The 22718-nt window shown below is 39.4% G+C and overlaps 3 protein-coding genes across 13 annotated transcripts in view; 1 reads left to right on the top strand and 2 right to left on the bottom strand.

The window, feature by feature from the left end:
* The window catches only part of LOC6549004 (PDZ and LIM domain protein Zasp), a 54493-nt gene extending 41133 nt beyond the window's left edge, over window positions 1-13360 (bottom strand). For 2 of the 11 annotated variants that reach the window (XM_026981339.1, XM_026981340.1), the window contains exon 1: window positions 13098-13359. The gene's annotated coding sequence lies outside the window, so the exon portion shown is untranslated. The other 9 variants (XM_015156841.2, XM_015156845.2, XM_026981337.1 and 6 more) reach the window with 8 other exon arrangements.
* The window catches only part of LOC6548848 (protein N-terminal glutamine amidohydrolase), a 63745-nt gene that overhangs the window by 8840 nt on the left and 32187 nt on the right, over window positions 1-22718 (top strand). The window lies entirely within an intron of this gene.
* On the bottom strand, window positions 15269-17350 carry LOC26526988 (granzyme K). Its single transcript, XM_026981343.1, has 7 exons — window positions 17107-17350; window positions 16989-17034; window positions 16763-16926; window positions 16161-16682; window positions 16055-16103; window positions 15834-15961; window positions 15269-15776 (listed from the first exon to the last, which is right to left on the bottom strand). The coding sequence occupies exons 1-7, from the start codon at window positions 17309-17311 to the stop codon at window positions 15418-15420; spliced, it is 1473 nt and encodes a 490-aa protein (XP_026837144.1). The 5' UTR covers window positions 17312-17350; the 3' UTR covers window positions 15269-15417.

The following is a 22718-nucleotide window of genomic DNA, read 5'->3' on the forward strand; positions in this document are numbered from 1 at the left end:
CCTCTATCCCCCCTCTATCCTCGCTGCCTGCTAACCCGAATCATGGAACCCTAAAGCAGCCCTGCCCCACTTCTGTGCCGCCCACAACCGGTTGCCAGATGCAGCTGCATGCGGAAAAGCTGCTGCGTCGTTTTGTGTGCCAAACTGAGCCAACATATTCGGCTGACTGAATGCAGCAGGCAGTCAGGAAAGTGGTCGAGGGCTGGATCAAACTGGGTGATATCCTGGGGAATTAGGGGCCCAGCACAGGAGCATAGAAACGAAATGTAGAGGCATTTTCAGCTACTGTTTAAGATGCCTTCTCAAACGTACATCTAACATAAAAGAGTTAAATAGTTTTTATACTAGTATTGCTTCTACCCAAGTATCGGAGCATTCCATCATATCCCATTTGCCCGACCTTTCTGCAGGGTGCTGGACATAAAACGAGTTAAACTTTGTTAGATATCGCCTTTTTTGCACACACAGAAACTCACACCCCGGCCAGGGGACTCGGTGTAGCACTAGGACTGCGGAGGACCCGCTGCATCCCTCGTCCTGGCCACAGTGAGTGCTGTAAGTAAGCGCGCCCCAAAACGGCAGATGGAGCCGTGTTGTAAGTGTGGCTTACACGGGTTCCCATCTTTCTGTGCGTCCGTACTCTACTACCCCACCTCTCTCCACCTCTGCCGCTTCGTCCTGTCCTACTCCATGTCCTGCCGCACTTTTTTCCCGTCATAGCTATGTAATTTGTACGTGCGTCACAGGAGGGGATGAGAAAAGGGGTCAGGCGAAAATGGAAAAGTGGGCGGGACATGGGAGTCTGTTGATTTAGTTTGCTGCATAACAATTTTGCTGAGTGTTGTGTTTTTTATTAGCAAAGACACATTTGCCCCGTGTTCGTTTGGTCTCTTTCACTCCGCAACGGCCCTCTCTCTCGCTCCCTTTCTCTTTCCACCGAAGACACTCAAAGTGGAAGTAACTACATTAAGCTATTAAAACGACAGCAGCTGCCGGTGGGGATGGGAATTCCAAGGGGGGCGGAGGAGCTGGGATATCCGCACACATATGGAAAAGAGACATTTTAGCACACACAGCAGTTTAATTAACGTTAAGTGCGGGTGGTAATGGCTCCATCTCGAGTCCAGGTTGCAGGATTCAGGTTTCCGGCTCGAATTCCAGCCAAGAAGCGTAAGGGGGCCAAGAGCACAGGCCGTAACACGTTGACGGCATTTGCATGTAAATACTTTGTGCGCCATGAAGTTGGGCCATTAGACGCCCCGGCAAACCAACTGCACATGCACGGGAATAATTTAATTAAAATATTAAACAAATGCGGAGTGGAGTGAAGTGGATCGGTGCGGCGGCGGCGGCGGCGGCGGGCAACTCCTCCACGGACTCAAAGTGGCAGACTGAAAGAGGCCAAAAGCGCAACAACACGAGAACGCAAACACCCGCAAACACCAACGCTTGCCTCCAGTTCAAAAGGGCAATGATGGAAAAAGGGAGCAACCTGGTAGTTCCGGTGCGAAAAGCGCCGCTCGGAGTCCCGGCTAATTACTGGCTCAAATGCTCTTGCCACAAGGATGCTGTGTGGCTGACAAAACGTCATCGACGATTTGGCACACTAAGATTAAATTGCCGAATATTGTGCAATTTTCCTCCCAATTTTGCACATTGTGGCTTCTGTTAGAAAGTATTAAAATGTATACTCCTTACATGTATTACTTTTTCTTTGATACAAGAATCCTTGAACATCCTTTCACATTCCTAGTTCAAAGAGTTACTCCTTTTGTAGTAATATTTAAAAAGCTCCAAAAATGTTTACTTGCCTAGTTTGCTTATAGCAATATTATTTTCCTTTCCGTACCATACATTATCTTCTTGACAAGCTACCATTTCAGACCTTTCAAACCCGTTTCTGCGTCGAGAAGAGAAGCTTCTAACAAATGGTGGCACTTGCTTGGCCCTGGATTAGGGTGCTCCTTTTTCTTGAAACCCTTCCCTTGAAACCTTCACCCTGCCAGGGGACCTGACCCACTTTACAGACCTTAGGTCGGCCTTGGGCAAACTGCGGCGCAAACTTTCCACATGCAAGCAATTTGTAAACAAATTATTTGATCCTCAAACAGGCAAGTTGCTCCAGCAACTTATCAACTTGACGCCGCACAAAACAACAACGAGCGCCAACAAATCCAAACTTGGTCAACCATGTATCATTAACAAAGTTGTCCAGTTGGCAATCCCATTGCAGCTTTATGACTAATAACCAAATGCCAGTGGATGGGTGCGTTTCAGGGGGAAGGGGGGCTCGGCGGGGCGGGGAGGAAGGAAAAGCCGTGGGGACACGTAGCGATGTAGTCCGCTTCCGGGTACAGTAAAACATCGGTATTGAGAGCAAGCACTAAACCATTGCTGGAGCAGTGTCAAAAAACGAGTTATCGCTAATAACTTTTACACACACAATTGGCAAATTACAATTTATTTATGGGCCACCGATGGTGCCCCTTCCCCTCTCTCCGTGTGATCCGCACGATTTTGGCCCCCCCCCTTGAAATGCAGTTTGCATTTGATTCGGGGTGAGAGCAACAAATCAATTTGCATGCGGTAATTCCAAAGATTTATTGCCAACATTTTGTGCGGAACGAGCAGAGGGCGTGGCGTTTTGCTGGTTGGCATGCAAAAACTGTAAAATATCCCAAATTTATAAAAGTTCTTGTGCGTGGCACTGTAAGCCGATTTTATGTCGCAGAAAGAGCCACATAATGGGAATCACGGCCAGCTCATGAGTTGCCATTACCCCATTGCCAGGCAGAAAGTGAGCAGGAATCAAATTGATTTCAGAGCACACAGCATCATTAGCAGTTGGCCGCCGCCATAAAAGCCAGAATAATAACAGAGAGTTGAGTAGAAAGCAGACAACGGCGAAAAAACGGCGAAACCGAAGCCAAACTGGAACCATCAGCAGTCAAAGTCGATGGTGATGATGATGGCCGTGGTGGTGATCATGATGATGATGCTGCTGCTGCTGCCTGCCACAGATGATGTCATGGTGGGTATGGTGGGCATAGTACGGGTAAAAACCAAGCGGATTGGGGGAGAAGGGGTTTTTGGGGTCGACAATTCGATTTGGTCGTTTCGCACGCTGCTTTAAAGTACACTACGCGAAAATATCTACGGTGAATGTCTACCAAAGATGGTAAAAGTTCACTAAGGCAGCTTCTCAACCTAATACATTACATTCTCTCGGCATTTTCATGCTACACAAATAATCATACATAATTATTTTTTCTGAAACATTTGTGTATTTGCACAATTCTTTTTTATTTCCGAATGCCTACCGTGCCGTGCAGCCCCAATCGAAATTGGAATCGCTTTTGAAACATAGATTCTAGTCGGCTGTTTATTCTGGAATATCTGTTTATCAAACGGAACAGCTTCAATCTGTAATGAGCCAACTAATTACGTGCGGCAGACTCTAAACAAATCGAGAATCAGACAAACATTGTGCATTTGGTTAGCTGGCCATTTCAACACATTAATAAACTGCATAAGGGAACAGCTCATTAAAAGCCACTCGAGTGAGGCAGCAACAGCTTTTCCATTTCCCATATCCCATTTTCCATTTTCCTCATCCCATTTACCATTTCCCATCTGACTGCCGGCTGTCAAGTGGTCGAGGCCCAAGAAAACTACTTCAAAGATCTTGTTGCTGCTCCTACTGCTGCTGCTGCTGCTGCTGCTGCTGCTGCTGCTGTTGATGTGCTGGCTCTTTGGGCCAAACAAAAGTGAAGCCGGAGCGACATATTCACCCACTAACTGGCAGAAGTTGGTTGAAATTAGGAGTGGAAAAACGCAGTCAGCAGACCCATCTGTCGGGGAATAACAAGCCATGCAAATGCCATGCCTCCACATCCCTCTATCACTGTGTCCCCATATCCACATCCACATATCCATATGTGTGGCAAAGTGCTTGGTAGCTCCTCCAGGGAATCGAAACGGAGGGCAGCGCCAAGTAGTGAACGCGTTGATTTCGCATTTATGCAAATTTCACGTACACTTCAAACTGCTCAACGTTTTTTCGTCTTTATTTTTCTTTTTCTGGCTCCCCCGCTCTCAAACTCTTCAAGTTCTTCTTTTTTCGCTTTTTTTTTTGTCGTTGTTTGGCTTTTTCCACAGACGCGCTTTTGTTGGCCGGGCCAAAACTAAACTTTGCTGAGTGAAACTGAAGTTGCCGTTGGGGAAATGCAGGGGGATCCAAATGGGGCGGGGAAACTGGCGAGTCGTAGAAATTCTGCCTGGGGCCGAGTGATTTCTGAATACCTTTTAGACAGCCCTCAGCTCGGGTGTATCGGATTAGCGGGGTGACCGAGGTGGGGATCAATCATTAATTGGATAGTTTTTGACCTATTAGCCGAAGTTGTGGGAACACAAATATGTATTTAATAGAAAAGCTTTTACAAATTATATATAAATTTTGTATATACACATATACCTAATGTATCTTTGCTATAGTTTCTATATCAACTTGCACGAAAGTGTTGGGTTGTATAATTTATAGCTTTTAAGAAACATTTTTCTAAAAATAAAAAGCCAATTTTGATTTTAAACATTTATGTCTGAAATCTATTGATTTGCAGAACTTGTCTATATACAGCTAGCTAAATATATATTATTTTTTATGTAAAAGCACACTAGTGTCATGAGTTATTAAGATGAGTTTATTAAGAGAGGCGTATATATTGCTCCATATACGTGTATGTTGCGCTACAGGGTATCCCCGCTGTCGCTTAACTATTCAATTAGGGGTGCCTGCACTGATGCAATGTGACGTGACGTGACGTCATGTGTGTGCTCGTGCTTGCGGCTAACAGGACATGTTTTCCTCCCGCCTGGAAACCCCGCCTCCCCCCGGGAAAAACCCGCCCCGCGATCCCCCGCTGATGATGACGAAGCTGTTGCTCTTCAGTCTGTCTAATGCAATGCGCGTGCTAAATGGGCGTAACTCAACGGCTCGACGACTCGACTTTTTTCTTTTTTTCAAGTTTTCCCTTCGTATTTTGTATTTTTTGTTATATTTTTTCGCGACGCTTATCAAGCGCTGAAAGCTAAAAAAGTTTTTCGCTCACAATCACACTCACACCAGCACACGTCTGCAACTGTCAGTGCATCAAAACACTTGAGTATTTGAAAAATAAAAAAAAAGTGTGGTAGGAGAAAAAAAGAGGAAAAACAACAGGAGGGGAAAAGTTTTTCTCTTTGTGCTGCGTGTGTGCTTGTATGATATTTTTAATATTTCTGCACTAGGCGCAATGGCAAAACAAGAACCGAGGGAAAAGCTGACAAAAGTGACACTTTGCATGCATTCTTGCAGTTTCTTTTGTGATTATTTTCCTTGCTTTTCAAGTGCGAGAGAAAAAGAGAGTGATGTGCAAGTGACATTGAATGTGGCAATTGTCCGCCGGCCATGGAAAACTCTCCCGCTCAGATGCAGATACAGATGCCGATGCAGATGCAGATAAAAATAAAGATACAGGTACAGATGCGATTGCAGTCGCATTTTTTAGTTGCCAAAATGTTCAATACCACAATGGAATCCCCCACGTTAATAAACCAAAAACTCTTATTCCATTATATAAATCGAATATTTATGATTACATATGTGCGTATTAATTCAGAGCAATTTTTATCGACATTTTTTCTCAATTGGCAATTTCAAATATTTGTCCGTAGTTGCATAAATTTACACAAATAAAATATGTAAATTCTGCAGATACAAACACATAGCATACCCTGGCAAATGGGGGAGCTTATGCGGCAATTTGATTGCTTGGATACGGGATTTATAATTGTGCGTTGGCTGTGCACAAAATTGATTAATATTTCCCGAATGCTTTCTATGAGAAACGTGAGATGCCACGCGAATGCAAATTTTAATCAGAGATATTATACTCGTAGTTCGATGGCCGTTTCAGTCAGTCAAAAATGCAATTTCCATGCGTTCATCTATTTTCGGATGATTTTCGAGTAAATCGACATAGACAAATGAAATATTTGACAGCTAAATATTTATTAAACTGTATGTCAAAACCCGGCGTTTAAAGCTGAAGCCAACGAGACACATGCATACATTTAGGAACATTTATTCAGGAATCTGAAGGATACATATACTGCCGCTCTTAGATCTCGATATGGATAAGTAAACGGATTTAAAATCGGGATTGTTAAGGGCAATGGCCAATAAATGCCACCATTAATAATGCAAAATATCACATTATTCGCCAGCGCAAAATGTAATTAAATATAATAGAAACAATCAAAAAACCAAATCCCATAAATTAAACTCCCAGCTTTGGCGATTGAACAAACAGCAACAAAAAAATGCATATGCTGGGGAAAAAAGTAGTGAAAATAATGCAATTTTAAATCTGTCACTGGAATTGTTAATGCCATATTAGTTGTTTTGAGCTAATAAAGCGTAATTATCAACGCATTTATTTAATTAGCCGCACAAAGTGCGCAGAACAAAGCCCTCAATCAGTCGACCATCTCCCTCTTCAATTTGTCTACAAATTGTGTGTGGCATATATAATGACAATTTAATAGGCTTGTCAGTCTGCTGCTGTTTGTGCGGTAATTTAATTTAATCCCAGCCCAAAAGTCGAACCACTGATTTTGGAACTAAGAACCTACAAGGAAATAGCTCAAGTATTGATTTTTAAAGACATTCTCTTTGTAGGCATCTATGTTCTATCCAAACGACCGAACGCATTATGCAGTCAATAAGATTATCGGACTGAAAACTGCAAAAACAGACGTACAGCGAATGGATTTGCCATTTGATTTAACATTAATGAACAAAATGAAATTAATTGAAAACTATTTTCATTTTGTCTCTTTGTTTTCCTTCTCTTTTCTTTTTTTTTTTTTGGTTGTTTGTAATTACCTTTTGTGCATAATTGGTGGGCTTTAATGGGTTAACAAAATGCGATTAAGCGAAATGCAATTGCGAAATGCAAATTTTTCCTCATTCGGATGATTGGGAAGTATATCTCGCATGCATACACATATATATATCCCCTATTCACTTGGGCTAATGACAGGCGGCAGATTGAAACTGGCCGATAAAGTCGACACAAAGGACGGACGGCCATAATTCTCCATCAAAAAATGGGGACTCCAGGAGGAGACACACTTGTTGCTGCCCCGCCCCCTTTGAACGGCCTGCCCCGTGACAGTTAACAAAGTGCTGCAATTAGGGCTGACAAAGTGCCCGGCTCCTGGGCTCCTCGACTCCTCGACTCCTCGACTCTTCGGCTCCTCGATTCCTCGTCGACTCCTGGATGCTGGGAACATTGTGCGAACACCCGAATGAATTTGTTAAAACCACGGCCCCCTTGACTGGCAAGCGAACAAGTATCTGTTGGATATGAATTAATCAAAGACTAAATAAAATGCTTAGCATTTGCATTTCACCCCGTTTCAACAAACAATTTGTCAGCCTTCGTAATGGACAGAGGCAAGTGTCACAGGCGGATTCCTCTTTTAAAAATACATCAGAAATGTATATAAATCTTTTGGTCGAGGAAACTATTTCGGTGACGGACGCACACGGCTGTTTTTCTCATTTTTGGGGTAATTGGAGCTGCATTTTGGTCAGCAGGGGTTAAGGCAAAGTAATTTTCATTGAGATGCCGCCCTACCTTTCGCTTTCGCCAATCACATATTTTTGATATTTGTGACTTTGGCATTGACGTCTGTCTGCAGGGGCTGTCGATCGAAATAGACTTGGCGCTGAAATGCCCCTCAAATGAATTTGTCGGTGGGCGGAAGGCCAGCGTTTTGAACTATTTTTCCAAGGAAAACTCGAGAGGAATGTCTTATTTTACATATTTAAAATCACCAATCGCCCGTTTAAACGCTACCAAATGTCGGGCAATTAATTCTCGATCCCGTTCCCGAAAAAGAGATGCACGTAAATGCTGTTGTGATTTATGAGCGCGCGCCGCACGAGATTTTATAATTTGTTCAGCGCAACGTGCATGGCCAAAATAAATATTTTCCCTTCGTTAAATTCATAAACAAAGCTCCGGAATGGAATGGACCGGTATGGGATGCTATGCGGGTTTCCCCACTGAACCCTATCCCAAAGTGCCGACTCAATCGCAATATCTCGATGGGTTTCTGTGGCTTTTGCTGCGGCGATGAAACCAAAAATTGTTTGCCAGTCACGTTTGTGGTGCAGAAAGAGCAGTGGCAACAGTGGTACCCATTACCCATTTAGCAAAAAGAAAAAAAAGTAAGGGGTAAAGGGGGTGTTCAGACAATTCGAGTTGAGTTGAGTCTGCACTTCTTCGTCGAAGATTTCGCGTCTGTGGGCGTTTATTTTCAACGCACTGCGGTTATGTAATTGCGAGGCGTCGGATACGTGATTACTTTTAGTCAAATTGCCGCTCGAATATTGTGTAATTCCCCTCGACTCTGCTCGACTCCGCTGCCTCCTCCACTTGCGATTTCATATCTGTGCGAAAGTGTGCCATCGGTGTGTTGGCCAGGGAAAGTGATCAACTCGTTGGCAGAAGTTAAGGTCAGGGTTGCACCTCGCAAGTGCTTTTCAAGTGGCAGCAATAGTAGAGCACTTTTACTCATTGTATTAATAAGTGGAGGTATCAACATTCAGTCAATGTTGCTTATCGGAAGAATAATACTCCACTTCAGCATGATAATGTATTGTTGATATAGAAATAGTTCTCTCTACGCAGTGAATTGTCAGAAATATTAGGAAGTAAATATCACATCATAATATCGCAAGCCAACTATTACGGTTAATCGCAACTATTTAAATATTTATAAAACTGATAAGTGTTTAGTAAAAAAGGGACTAAGAAAAGTTTACAATAACTGTTTATAAGTACTTTATTAAGCCACGTAGTGTATGAGATTCCAGATCAGAAGGTCAAGAGAGGTCACATCACAGTCTACTACCCAACCTTTCCCAGGTAGGAACCTCCCATTAAGGTCTGTTAAAATATTCTTTAATCATTATCAACGGTCTCGTTTCGCGATGTTTCGCCAGCTTTTTTGCTGTGAATGACATACGAACCCCGAAGAATCAACAAAGATACGAGAGAAGTGGCTGTCTCAGCAAAAGCAAAGAGAATGCAATCTACCATGACAGTTCACGAAGGTTAAATTCTTGAGAAATGATTTGGTGGCAAGAGTACGTACAGGCCGCAGAAACTGCAGCAAGCCAACGAGAGCGAACTAATTAAAATATACGCAAAGCTGTTTGAAATTTGTAGAGCATGTCTCCCCTTTTGCAGTCCCCCGATTGTTGCAATATGTGCACGAATCCGAGTTCGAGTCCGAGTCAAGTGAATCCAAGCCATGAAATATTGTCACGCACTCAGGAACGGAATAGGAATAGGATGTGAACGAGAAGACCCATTCTAATGAGCTCAGCTACATTTCCGCGACGGCCTTAATTTACGATCCCGGGCCGAGAAGGAATTCGCTCGTATTATTCAGCAGTGAGAGAAATTTGTTTGCTTAGAGAACCCAGCTTATTCATTTTTAATATTAACTTGATACCGAACTAAATTATCTGAGTTTTTTTCCCGACTAGAACAGTCAGTTCTATGTTTTCGCTGTATTTCCCTGTGCACCCATCCTCTGGTCAATTAATTCCGCCCTGGACTGATAATCCCCAGTGTAATCAAAGACGTTTCATTCATCGGAAAAGTGGTCAGTGGCAATGGCCATTAGCTCATTCAAGTTTATAGAACCAATATCTTATCGCGCAATGATTCACGGACTTCTTCAGGCGTTGGGAGACTTATTCGGTGGAAGTGGCGATGGTTTTACATCTATTATTGGTGAGGTGACCAAACATTAGTTTAATCCCAAGATAACAAGGTGGGTGATCAATCGATTTCATCTTTTTGTGGGGGTTCAATGAACCTCGGCCAAAAGAAACCCGCCAGATAATCGGACACAAGAACAGGGGAGCTACAACAAGTTTTGGTCATGGCTAAATTACATCACAGGCAGACTGCTGGTGGCCTGGCGGGAATTGGAAATGGCAAATGGAAATGGAGAGCAACCACTGCGTATACGTGATGTTAGAGGTGGCGAGAGATGGGGAGGGAGGCAGGCAGAGAGAAAAGGAGAGAGGAACTGCTGAAAATGGCTGAAAATAGATCATCCGAGGAGGAAATCCGAAGAGCAGCCACGAAAATCGCAACAGAAAATTGCCAAGATAACGAAAGACACTTTTCGAGGAGGCGACCTAGAGAGCTGGTCTGGCTTCATTAATATGCGATGCCTTATGCTGTCGCCGATATGTAGACTATACGAGTATATCGTTGAAAACGTTTTGAAAATGTCTCAGAAACCGTGGCGCCAAAACGCAGCAATTCGAGCATAGAAAGGAGGCGCAGGAGGTGGTGGCCGCCACATCCGCAGCACTTTCGCAATTTGTATATCTGTATCTGTATCTGGCAGATATTGTATCTGGCGGATGGCTGATGGCTGATGGCTGCTGGCTGCTGGCGAACGGCGCTGACTGACTGACTGAGCGAGAGTATTCGGAAACAAATCCAATCCGCGCAGCCATTTCAAGGAGCTAAAAATAAACTCACCTTGAAAAGTTTCTAAAAATTTTCTCGCTTTTTGACTATATAATTTTATTCAATTTCAACGAGCCGAAGATCTACGACGTATCTGTATCTCTGTATCTCTGTGTCTGTACCTCTGGCCAACAAATGTGATATATGCGTCAAACGAAATTCCCTGGATCGGCGTGCCAAGAAAATGATTTACCAATCGAATATATTCGCGCTGAGTCTTCGGTTTCGTAAGGGATTTTACTTGTTGTTAACCTTCACAATATGCACACAAGTCACTATTTAGCGGATGAATGGAAAGGAGGGGGGCTGTCTCTGATATTGATTCTGATTCATCAGCGATCCTGGCGAATTGATTGCGGCAGGCTATTGTATAACCAGCTGATTTCTACCCAACGAATGGCTGATTTCACATGCGACCTGGTACTGACCGATTTATTCCGATCGGGTGGCTTTCTGCTGGGACTCGATTCGATTCGATACGATTTGATTTTTTCTGATTTGGACTTGAATCGGTTTCGTATATTCGAGGCGTTTGTGGTGCACTGCCAGTTCAGTTCTTGGGCGACGTTAACTAAGCGACGATTTTCTCTCAACTAAAGCAAAAACCGAAACCGAAAATTTTTATGTGCATTTTGTGCCGTTTTCGAATACAAAAATCTTTTCAACCACATCGCTGGCGTCGCAGTCGTCGTCGCTGCCGGCGTCGCTGCTTTTGGGCCGTGCGAGAGGCAGTGGCAGTCTGGCTATATAGCATCTATATAGATATTGTCGGTTCTCAATTCCTAACCGATTCGACGGCAGAGCTACACGGCAAAGCTACAAACACCAGACGACGACGACGGCGACGGCGACGGCTGCCAATGTCTGTCTGGCTTTTGTGGCCCACTGTTTTTTGTTGTTCCTAGTGCGGGTTATACTTTTTGTTATTTGGCTAATTGTTTGTATTTTGTTTTCATTCGCAAGCTTTTAACGGCGCAGCCAGCCAAATGCCCATGTGCAATCAGTCCGTTTCGGGGCTGTAACTCATGGTAATCCTATAATTACATCTAGTTAAATGGGAAAAGCAATTTATTGAAGGGCTAAAGTACTGTTTTTCATGTAGAAGAAAATATAAAAAAAGCGTATTTAATAAATTAAATTTCAGATACTAATGTCTTAATGCTGCTTTTTTTTGTGGAACAAATGATACCTAAATATCCTAAACTTTTTCCATTATATTTGTCGCAAGAATGAATTATCCTTATGAAACGCACATTTGGCACGTTTCTTTGATGTTGAAAGCAAGTGCAGGTGCTTTTGGCTGCCGCTATTCAGTTTCTGCTGCTGAACTAATTCCCATGATCTGTTTTCCTCAAAACCACAACAAAGTGTGCATCTGAATGGGAACTACAGCCCCGAATAGTCTGAGCAATGTGGGTCACAAAAGATCCTGATTGCGTGAATCAGTGACTCAGTGGTGACTCCATTAGAGCTATGTTCCATCCGATCCATTATCCATTTCCCAATAAACGATTAATCATTCCATCGGGGTCACACATCCCTCATACCCCATGCTCTTTTTAAAGATCGCAGGTCTAAAAACATTCTGCCGCTAAATCGAAATTTCCGTAAATTGAATTTCCAGTGCATGAAAAGTGAGCCATAAAACATTAATATGTTAAAATGTAGCCATAGCGCAATGCTTACAAAAATAAACGCAAATATGTTTTTGCCAGCGCTGATGTGCTCAATCAAGCAGCGAAATGAAATGAAACGAATTGAATCGAATCGAGGCAAACAATCCACCAATCCAAAAAAAAGGCGCAGGAAAACATGGCTGACTATGTAGATAAATATGTATAATATAATATAATATTTGGATGTTTTATACCGCGCGTATTTGTGTCTACATCGCATCACATCGCGGGCGGCATAAAAAGCTCAGGCGGGTTAAACAAGAACAGCAAACAAGTGAACAAATAATAATAAACCAGCCCGCCACCTAACTATCCCGAAAAAACCATTTTGGCTTTTTAATTAAATCATGTTGAGTGGCAAAAATAATATTAAAGAATCTAGAGCTGTGCGCAATTCAATCAAAATCACTAAAAAAAAAAAAGCACTGTTCTTGCGGTTTTTATTACGCATTTCGGTCAGCCGATTAAGATACGGGATACCGAGATACGGGCGTAATTAAGTTTAAAGACCGCATCTCGACGATCTTTCGTTTTTTAATGACGGTGACAACGGTTAGTTACACAATAACTTGCGGTTAACACTTTTGCTTTTTATATCAATGTGGTTAATTGCGTGAATCTGTCTTTGAAATTCGGGGATGCTGAGTCAACGGTCAAGTTTTTGAAGCTATGAATCACACAACTGAGCCCTGTGGCTCGAAACCGGCTCTTCTCTGCTGTTTTTTTTTTTTTTTTTGAAACTTTTTGGCAGGAGGCCAGCACAAACAACAACCCACAAACAACAAATCGCCAAGAAACTGGCCAAGACACTTACACTTCACTCGCACTTGTTGGATTCGCAAGCGGACTCGTAACGTTCCCTCTGCGAAAATGAAAAGCGATTTGGGACCGTGACCGGGAGAGTTGTTTCTGGATGTTTTGAGCACTTGAGTGAGTACGTCTGAGTTACTCGACACTTCTTGGTTTTATATCTTTCGTTCCGGGTTTATATCTTTCTGCTGTGCTGCGAGACAACCGCGCGCGATCGTTGCGTTCGAGCGAATGAGGGCTGGGATCGGGATCTCGACGACGACGGGTTGTTTGGAGTCGCACTGTAAGACGAGCGACTCACACAGATACTCCCGCTCACCCACACACTCGCACGCTGCGCTCTCACTCGCTCTCTCCTCCGCTCAATCAACAGGTAAGTGGTTAGCCAAAAGGTGCGCAAATGTATCGGTTTCTGTATCAGCCAGTGTATCTGTATCATGTGTGACACTCGTGTGCGGCACTTGCTGATAAGATAAGGCCCGAAAAAGCCGAATAGAACAAACGCAAATATAAACAAACACCGGGCGCAACCATAAGCCTCGATTTTCGCAGCCAGTGATAGTGGCATTCGAGCCATTAATTCAGTTTACTGGCCTGGATCAATAATTTGAGCAAGCTAATTTGCAGCAAATAGCGCGGCTTTTGGCGAGCTGCAATTCTATATTTAGGTTGCATGCCACATCGCACCGAAACTGGTTCCTCCAGTTTTCTGATAATCTGGGTGACGGCTACACAACCCAAAACAACAGCGGCCCCAACACAACACCCTGATTCTGGACACGAGCACAAAGTCTGATTTTCCTTTTTAGCGCCAAACAAAAATCAAAACAGTCGACAATGCTGCGGTTTTCGCACACCCTCTTTAGTTGTTACTTGCGTTGCACAGAATGAGTCAACTTAATCTACTTATCAGGGCTTATTCTTAGAGAATATCACACTGCTCAATTCGAAATAAATATTTTACATTTTCGAAATCCAAAAATTTGAACTTCCTTGCCAAATTGCAAAAACCCTTTGTGAGGGCAACAATTCAGCAAATGCAGTTCCTCCCAAAAAAAAAAGAAAAACAAAAAGAAAGACATGAAAAAAGCGATCAAACTGCGCAGTTGGCCGAAACCGGTTGTCGCCTTGCAGAACGCCTGCTTCATGCCCTTTGCAGTGATATTGTTGACCAAGAGCGAGAAGCGGGCCAACAAAACCCCGCCTCCCTGCAACTGGAGGTGAAAAGAACAAACAGAAACCAAAAGTGCTAGCCCCATGGCTTTGGCTAATGCACGCGAGACCGGCAGTAAATCATTTGCCAGCTATTTTGTTTGATCAGTCCACGCAGCGGACTTCTGGACTTCTCCCAAAGACAGACACAGACTGGCCAACAGAACCCGCCCAGAGGAAGCGACATCGCGCAGTCACTCTGAAAATGTCACGCATGCGCTGTCGGCATGCGCGTAATTGCATCGAGGATGTGCGGTGGCCAGGAGGATGTGCCAACTATATAATCTAGTGGGGGGACGCATTTGGCTTTACAATTTAATGAGCGCTTAAATAAAGAAATTGCCTGGAAATAGGCCGCAAAAGACACAATTGTCTTGAGTGGCAAATCGGATTACCAAATCTTTTATTATTTATCGATTTACAGCAGATAATTTGAAATCTAAAGGAAAATATATCAATTTATTTAATATCACAATTTTTGGATAAGCCAATCGACTTGCACAATTTGTTTTAGCAATGCTTATCTGTGCTTAACTATAACATATTTGTTATAACTGGGCGCCATATTTGTAGTTTAAGCTTTGTGTTGGACACCTGGCGTTGACTTACGGAACCGTCTTAGCTTACATCTACTTTACACAAAATCAGCGCCACCTGTGCGGCCACAGCTATAAGCAGCCTCATTTATCTTTTCCACTTCGGTTTGCATTGAGAAATTTTGCTTCAAACGGCCATGTTTATTAAATTGAATTAATCGTGGCTGAAATGCCTTATGAGGTATGGAACGTAGAAGTCTTACAGCCGTTTTATATATATAATGAAAAGATTTTGCTCTTTGATCAATTTGATTGTGTTTATTTATTCCTAAAGTGTTAAAAGATAATTAAAATTGGAAACTAGCAATGATTCCTGGCAATGGCCTCCCGCTCTGTTTTTGTAAGTAATGAGATCTTATATTTTTTTATTTATATTTTGTTTTAATTGCCTTTGCATCTTTACATGTATATCTGTGGTGTTGCTGGGATAAATGTAAATATGTGAATTATTAATATGTTTGGTGGTGTAAGTTGAGGAAGTGCTTCTAGTGGGTTGGTCTTCGTATTTATTTATTATTATAAAACAGTTGTTCGGATCCAATTATTGTAACTCGTAACATCTGTTACAACGATCACATCATTCTTGATAAAGTTTATCATACCGAGAAGTAGGAATTTTTTGTCATTGTTGATAGTTTCATAAGTGCCGAGTACAGAGCCAGGTAAGTGGAATTTAAAACCGCAGCATGGTTTCTTCACACAGAATTGAGAAGGCTGTAGTGGCTCTTGTATCATTTCGGAGCATTCAATACTGCTAATTTTATCAAAAAGTACTTTTTGGGCACCAAGAACGCGTTCTTGGTTACTGTAGAGAATGGCAGTCAGCGACTTTCTGGAATTCATATTTAGGTCCAAGCAGATCGTACTTATGAAATCTATAGGTCAAATCTTTTGTTAGAAAATGGTAAAAGACCAAACAGATACGTAATTACTTGAAATTGGTACACGCTCAGCTAGTTTAAGCAAAGCTATGTTATTCTCGAGTGAAGATAGTCCGAATTGGGGGTGCTTGAAAACCGCTTCAACGTTGAAGCTCCTAAAATATATTGACCTTACTTTTCTGAAAAGATAAGTCATCAACAGATGTGGATAAATAATTTATAATATATATATGATAAGAAGACTATAACTGAATGGTAAATCTTCTACTTACATAACCTTGGGATGATTGAGAAAAGCGCTTGCAACAGTAATGACAAATCCTTTGAAAATGAAATGCCAACAATTGATTTGATAATCGATTCATTTAAATTACTTACGGTCTGTTATCAATGAGCCAGTAAAATTACGATTCATTACGAAAACTTCAAAATGGAGCACATCTATTCCTCCAGTCCAACTGCTGCCGCACTCCTTATACAAAAGTTCTTGAATATGCGTCGTTGGCTGGGTTTTCGCTCGTATCCAGTCTTTGTAGGCCATGACATCGGTGTAGGCGCCATTTTTGTTGCAACTCGGTGATCCGTAGCTCACGATCCCCGCTTGCACTGCCACTTGTTTTCCAAAATATTTACCATACACCACCAGAGGACCACCGGAGTCGCCCTTACAGGTGTCACCCTTTATATTTCCAGCGCAGATCAGTTTGTCAGAAAATTCCCATACCTCGTCCATTTCTAAGCAGTGCCATGTATTTTTGCGTTCCAGGGTAATTGAGTTTAATATTGGGCTTGATTCTGTGTTATTTGGATGGGTACTACCCCATCCGAATGCCGAGTATGTCATGAATCCTGATGAATTGATTTTATCATCTAACATGATGCAAATAGGCCAAATACGGGCTATCAGTAAAAAACAAATAACACATTTATTAGATAATAGCAAATAATCCGCACATCTCAGCCATAGTGCCCTTGCTCACCATTGAATTTCACTTCTTTCTTCAGTATTAGCACACCTATATCGTTTAACATTGTAGTGGGATCGAAGTCATAATGGATTGTGGCTTTGACCACATCATTCCAATTACTGTCTAAGCATTGCCCTTTGAAACAAAATGTATCCTTCACCCCCAATCGCACATATCTAGGTCAAAGAAGATTGGAATTAATTGAAGGATCTACCGCTTGCATAAAAGTGCTACATACAGGGCAGTCTGATCGATTATGCAGTGTGCAGCTGTTAGGACGTAGTCTAGAAGCAGATAAGTTCAAAATGTACATATATGTATGGCTCCGCATTTAACCGCATTTTCGTGATAGTTACTTTTGGTAATAAGCGTTCCACCGCAAAGAAATATTTTAAGTCTGTTGTATATGGCTGTCATCCAGGGACTCTCACTTCTCGAAGCTGGGACTCCCCCGGCAATTTTAAAGCTCATTTTTGGTGTGCAGCCTTCATCCAGAACACTCATCTCACTCTGACAGAGAACTGATGCGAACAGAACTAAGAATATCGCGGAAAACGACATCACTTCTTTTACTCGTCTGGTGCATAACTGACTCAAAGTCACATTGTTTTCATATACTTCTTACCGATAATGTGCACTTCTTATCTTACTTCTTATCCCACTTCTTCGCACTTCTTATTCTTAGCTTACTCTTAAATTGAAAAACATATTTATACATTTAACGGCAACTCTGTAGCATAAACTCAGATTAGCATTGAAGTTGGAACCCCAAGATTATCGACTTAAGTAATTCTCTCCTATTTGGTTTTCATTAAAGTATTTAATAAGTTAGAGCGGTATTGAATAAACCGTGATAAACCGTTTGTTCACTGATTTGTAATGCCTAATGTTTAATTACTATAAGCTGTATCCATAATTCAATCCGAATAGTTTGGTATATTTGCATAGACCAGTAAGATGCTCAAGAGGCCTGTAAGGTAGACAAAGCGTTAAAAACTGAATCTATGTTACCTGAGTTTGGCACATTATGAACCAGTTTAAGAAAGGCAACATTGTTATCCAATGACGAATTCGTGAAGTGCGGGTGCGTATGGATCGATTCCACGTCGAGAGTTTCTATATGCAACAAAAATGTATAAATAGTTAATAAATTGTATTGTAAATGTATATAAAAGTTACATGCTCGGGATTTCTTAGGAATCGCTCTGGCCACCGTCAAGACAAATCCGTTGATAATAAACACAATTAAAAATAATCAAAATTACAAAACGTATTTTAAACGCAGTTCGACCAAAATGGACTTACTGTTCGTGATCAGCTGGCCAGAGATATATATTATATTATTCTGATACAGCGATACCTTCCATAGGCGAACAACGATATCTTCTTTGCAATTGCTCTTGCACTCTTCGTACAAAACGTTCGTAAACGAAATCGGCCGTCAACAGATTTTTAGAGAATTGCGCCAAAGACATTTAGAGGTATGCCACTTCAAAATCCGATTAAGATAAGTTGATTTTTTTTGGTTTAGAACTTCAGCCTTGGGACATTTTTGAATTTCCACAACATGATTACATCAAAAAATTTACAAAAAAATTTAAAAAAAATAAATTTCTAAATTTGAATGCAGATTTTTAGAGAATTTCACCAGAAACATTTAGAGGTATGCCGCATCAAAATCCGATTAAGATAAGTTGATTTTTTTGGTTTAGAACTTCAGCCTTGGGACATTTTTGAATTTCCACAACATGATTACATCAAAAAATTTACAAAAAAATTGAAAAAAAATAAATTTCTAAATTTGAATGCAGATTTTTAGAGAATTGCACCAGAAACATTTAGAGGTATGCCACTTCAAAATCCGATTAAGATTAGTTGAGTTATGGAGTTTTGAGCTTCAGCCTTGGGACATTTTGTTAGTTTTTTGTATTTGTACATTATAACATCAAAAAAATTACAAAAAATTGAAAGAAAAATAAATTTCTAAATTTGAATGCAGTTTTTTAGAGAATTGCACCAGAAACATTTAGAGGTATGCCACTTCAAAATCCGATTAGGATAAGTTGAGTTATGGAGTTTAGAACTTCAGCCTTGGGACATTTTTGAATTTCCACAACATGATTACATCAAAAAATTGACAAAAAAATTGAAAAAAAAAAATTTCTAAATTTGAATGCAGATTTTTAGAGAATTGCACCAGAAACATTAAGAGGTATGCCACTCCAAAATCCGATTAAGATTAGTTGAGTTATGGAGTTTTGAACTTCAGCCTTGGGACATTTTGTTAGTTTTTTGTATTTGTACATTATAACATCAAAAAAATTACAAAAAATTGAAAGAAAAATAAATTTCTAAATTTGAATGCAGTTTTTTAAAGAATTGCACCAGAAACATTTAGAGGCATGCCACTTCAAAATCCGATTAAGATAAGTTGAGTTATGGAGTTTTGAACTTCAGCCTTGGGACATTTTTGAATTTCTACAACATGATTACATCAAAAAAATTACAAAAAATTGAAAGAAAAATAAATTTCTAAATTTGAATGCAGATTTTTAGAGAATTGCACCAGAAACATTTAAAGGTATGCCACTTCAAAATCCGATTACGATTAGTTGAGTTATGGAGTTTTGAACTTCAGCCTTGGGACATTTTGTTAGTTTTTTGTATTTGTACATTATAACATCAAAAAAATTACAAAAAATTGAAAGAAAAAAAAATTTCTAAATTTGAATGCAGTTTTTTAGAGAATTGCACCAGAAACATTTAAAGGTATGCCACTTCAAAATCCGATTAAGATTAGTTGAGTTATGGAGTTTTGAGCTTCAGCCTTGGGACATTTTGTTAGTTTTTTGTATTTGTACATTATAACATCAAAAAAATTACAAAAAATTGAAAGAAAAATAAATTTCTAAATTTGAATGCAGTTTTTTAGAGAATTGCACCAGAAACATTTAGAGGTATGCCACTTCAAAATCCGATTACGATTAGTTGAGTTATGGAGTTTTGAACTTCAGCCTTGGGACATTTTGTTAGTTTTTTGTATTTGTACATTATAACATCAAAAAAATTACAAAAAATTGAAAGAAAAATAAATTTCTAAATTTGAATGCAGTTTTTTAAAGAATTGCACCAGAAACATTTAGAGGTATGCCACTTCAAAATCCGATTAGGATAAGTTGAGTTATGGAGTTTTGAACTTCAGCCTTGGGACATTTTTGAATTTCTACAACATGATTACATCAAAAAAATTACAAAAAATTGAAAGAAAAATAAATTTCTAAATTTGAATGCAGATTTTTAGAGAATTGCACCAGAAACATTTAAAGGTATGCCACTTCAAAATCCGATTACGATTAGTTGAGTTATGGAGTTTTGAACTTCAGCCTTGGGACATTTTGTTAGTTTTTTGTATTTGTACATTATAACATCAAAAAAATTACAAAAAATTGAAAGAAAAAAAAATTTCTAAATTTGAATGCAGTTTTTTAGAGAATTGCACCAGAAACATTTAAAGGTATGCCACTTCAAAATCCGATTAAGATTAGTTGAGTTATGGAGTTTTGAGCTTCAGCCTTGGGACATTTTGTTAGTTTTTTGTATTTGTACATTATAACATCAAAAAAATTACAAAAAATTGAAAGAAAAATAAATTTCTAAATTTGAATGCAGTTTTTTAGAGAATTGCACCAGAAACATTTAGAGGTATGCCACTTCAAAATCCGATTAGGATAAGTTGAGTTATGGAGTTTAGAACTTCAGCCTTGGGACATTTTTGAATTTCCACAACATGATTACATCAAAAAATTTACAAAAAAATTGAAAAAAAAAAAATTTCTAAATTTGAATGCAGATTTTTAGAGAATTGCACCAGAAACATTAAGAGGTATGCCACTCCAAAATCCGATTAAGATTAGTTGAGTTATGGAGTTTTGAACTTCAGCCTTGGGACATTTTGTTAGTTTTTTGTATTTGTACATTATAACATCAAAAAAATTACAAAAAATTGAAAGAAAAATAAATTTCTAAATTTGAATGCAGATTTTTAGAGAATTGCACCAGAAACATTTAAAGGTATGCCACTTCAAAATCCGATTACGATTAGTTGAGTTATGGAGTTTTGAACTTCAGCCTTGGGACATTTTGTTAGTTTTTTGTATTTGTACATTATAACATAAAAAAAATTACAAAAAATTGAAAGAAAAATAAATTTCTAAATTTGAATGCAGTTTTTTAAAGAATTGCACCAGAAACATTTAGAGGTATGCCACTTCAAAATCCGATTAAGATAAGTTGAGTTATGGAGTTTTGAACTTCAGCCTTGGGACATTTTTGAATTTCCACAACATGATTACATCAAAAAATTTACAATAAAAATTGAAAAAAAAAAAATTTCTAAATTTGAATGCAGATTTTTAGAGAATTGCACCAGAAACATTAAGAGGTATGCCACTCCAAAATCCGATTAAGATTAGTTGAGTTATGGAGTTTTGAACTTCAGCCTTGGGACATTTTGTTAGTTTTTTGTATTTGTACATTATAACATCAAAAAAATTACAAAAAATTGAAAAAAAAAAAATTTCTAAATTTGAATGCAGTTTTTTAGAGAATTGCACCAGAAACATTTAAAGGTATGCCACTTCAAAATCCGATTAAGATAAGTTGAGTTATGGAGTTTTGAACTTCAGCCTTGGGACATTTTTGAATTTCCACAACATGATTACATCAAAAAATTTACAAAAAAATTGAAAAAAAATAAATTTCTAAATTTGAATGCAGATTTTTAGAGAATTGCACCAGAAACATTTAGAGGTATGCCACTTCAAAATCCGATTAAGATTAGTTGAGTTATGGAGTTTTGAGCTTCAGCCTTGGGACATTTTGTTAGTTTTTTGTATTTGTGCATTATAACATCAAAAAAATTACAAAAAATTGAAAGAAAAAAAAATTTCTAAATTTGAATGCAGTTTTTTAGAGAATTGCACCAGAAACATTTAAAGGTATGCCACTTCAAAATCCGATTAAGATTAGTTGAGTTATGGAGTTTTGAGCTTCAGCCTTGGGACATTTTGTTAGTTTTTTGTATTTGTACATTATAACATCAAAAAAATTACAAAAAATTGAAAGAAAAATAAATTTCTAAATTTGAATGCAGTTTTTTAGAGAATTGCACCAGAAACATTTAGAGGTATGCCACTTCAAAATCCGATTAGGATAAGTTGAGTTATGGAGTTTAGAACTTCAGCCTTGGGACATTTTTGAATTTCCACAACATGATTACATCAAAAAATTGACAAAAAAATTGAAAAAAAAAAAATTTCTAAATTTGAATGCATATTTTTAGAGAATTGCACCAGAAACATTAAGAGGTATGCCACTCCAAAATCCGATTAAGATTAGTTGAGTTATGGAGTTTTGAACTTCAGCCTTGGGACATTTTGTTAGTTTTTTGTATTTGTACATTATAACATCAAAAAAATTACAAAAAATTGAAAGAAAAAAAAATTTCTAAATTTGAATGCTGTTTTTTAGAGAATTGCACCAGAAACATTTAAAGGTATGCCACTTCAAAATCCGATTAAGATAAGTTGAGTTATGGAGTTTTGAACTTCAGCCTTGGGACATTTTTGAATTTCCACAACATGATTACATCAAACAATTTACAAAAAAATTGAAAAAAATAAAATTTCTAAATATGAATGCAATTTTTAGAGAATTGCACCAGAAACATTAAGAGGTATGCCACTCCAAAATCCGAAAATTTTTTGAATTTCTACAAAATTCTATAGTCGAGTTCCCCGACTATCAGATAACCATATCTAAGCTAGTGGAAGTGCGAAAGAGTTCCTCTTGCTTGTTACATACTTTTCAACGAATCTAGTATACCCTTCTACTCCACGAGTAACGAGTATAAAAAGCATTACATGTGGCGCGCCTGTCGGTGGTTACATGAACTATAGGTGGCCTTCCG

This window comes from Drosophila erecta, unplaced genomic scaffold (genome assembly GCF_003286155.1).
Source record: "Drosophila erecta strain 14021-0224.00,06,07 unplaced genomic scaffold, DereRS2 tig00000092-arrow-pilon, whole genome shotgun sequence".
Lineage (NCBI taxonomy): Eukaryota > Metazoa > Arthropoda > Insecta > Diptera > Drosophilidae > Drosophila > Drosophila erecta.

Coding starts and splice junctions, on each gene's coding strand:
- LOC26526988 (XM_026981343.1), bottom strand. CDS start 17,311: ATGTCGTTTTCCGCGATATTCTTAGTTCTGTTCGCATCAGTTCTCTGT. Junction 16,927..16,988: donor ATAATCGATCAGACTGCCCT/GTATGTAGCACT, acceptor TCTTTGACCTAG/ATATGTGCGATTGGGGGTGA. Junction 15,962..16,054: donor CTCAATCATCCCAAGGTTAT/GTAAGTAGAAGA, acceptor TTATCTTTTCAG/AAAAGTAAGGTCAATATATT.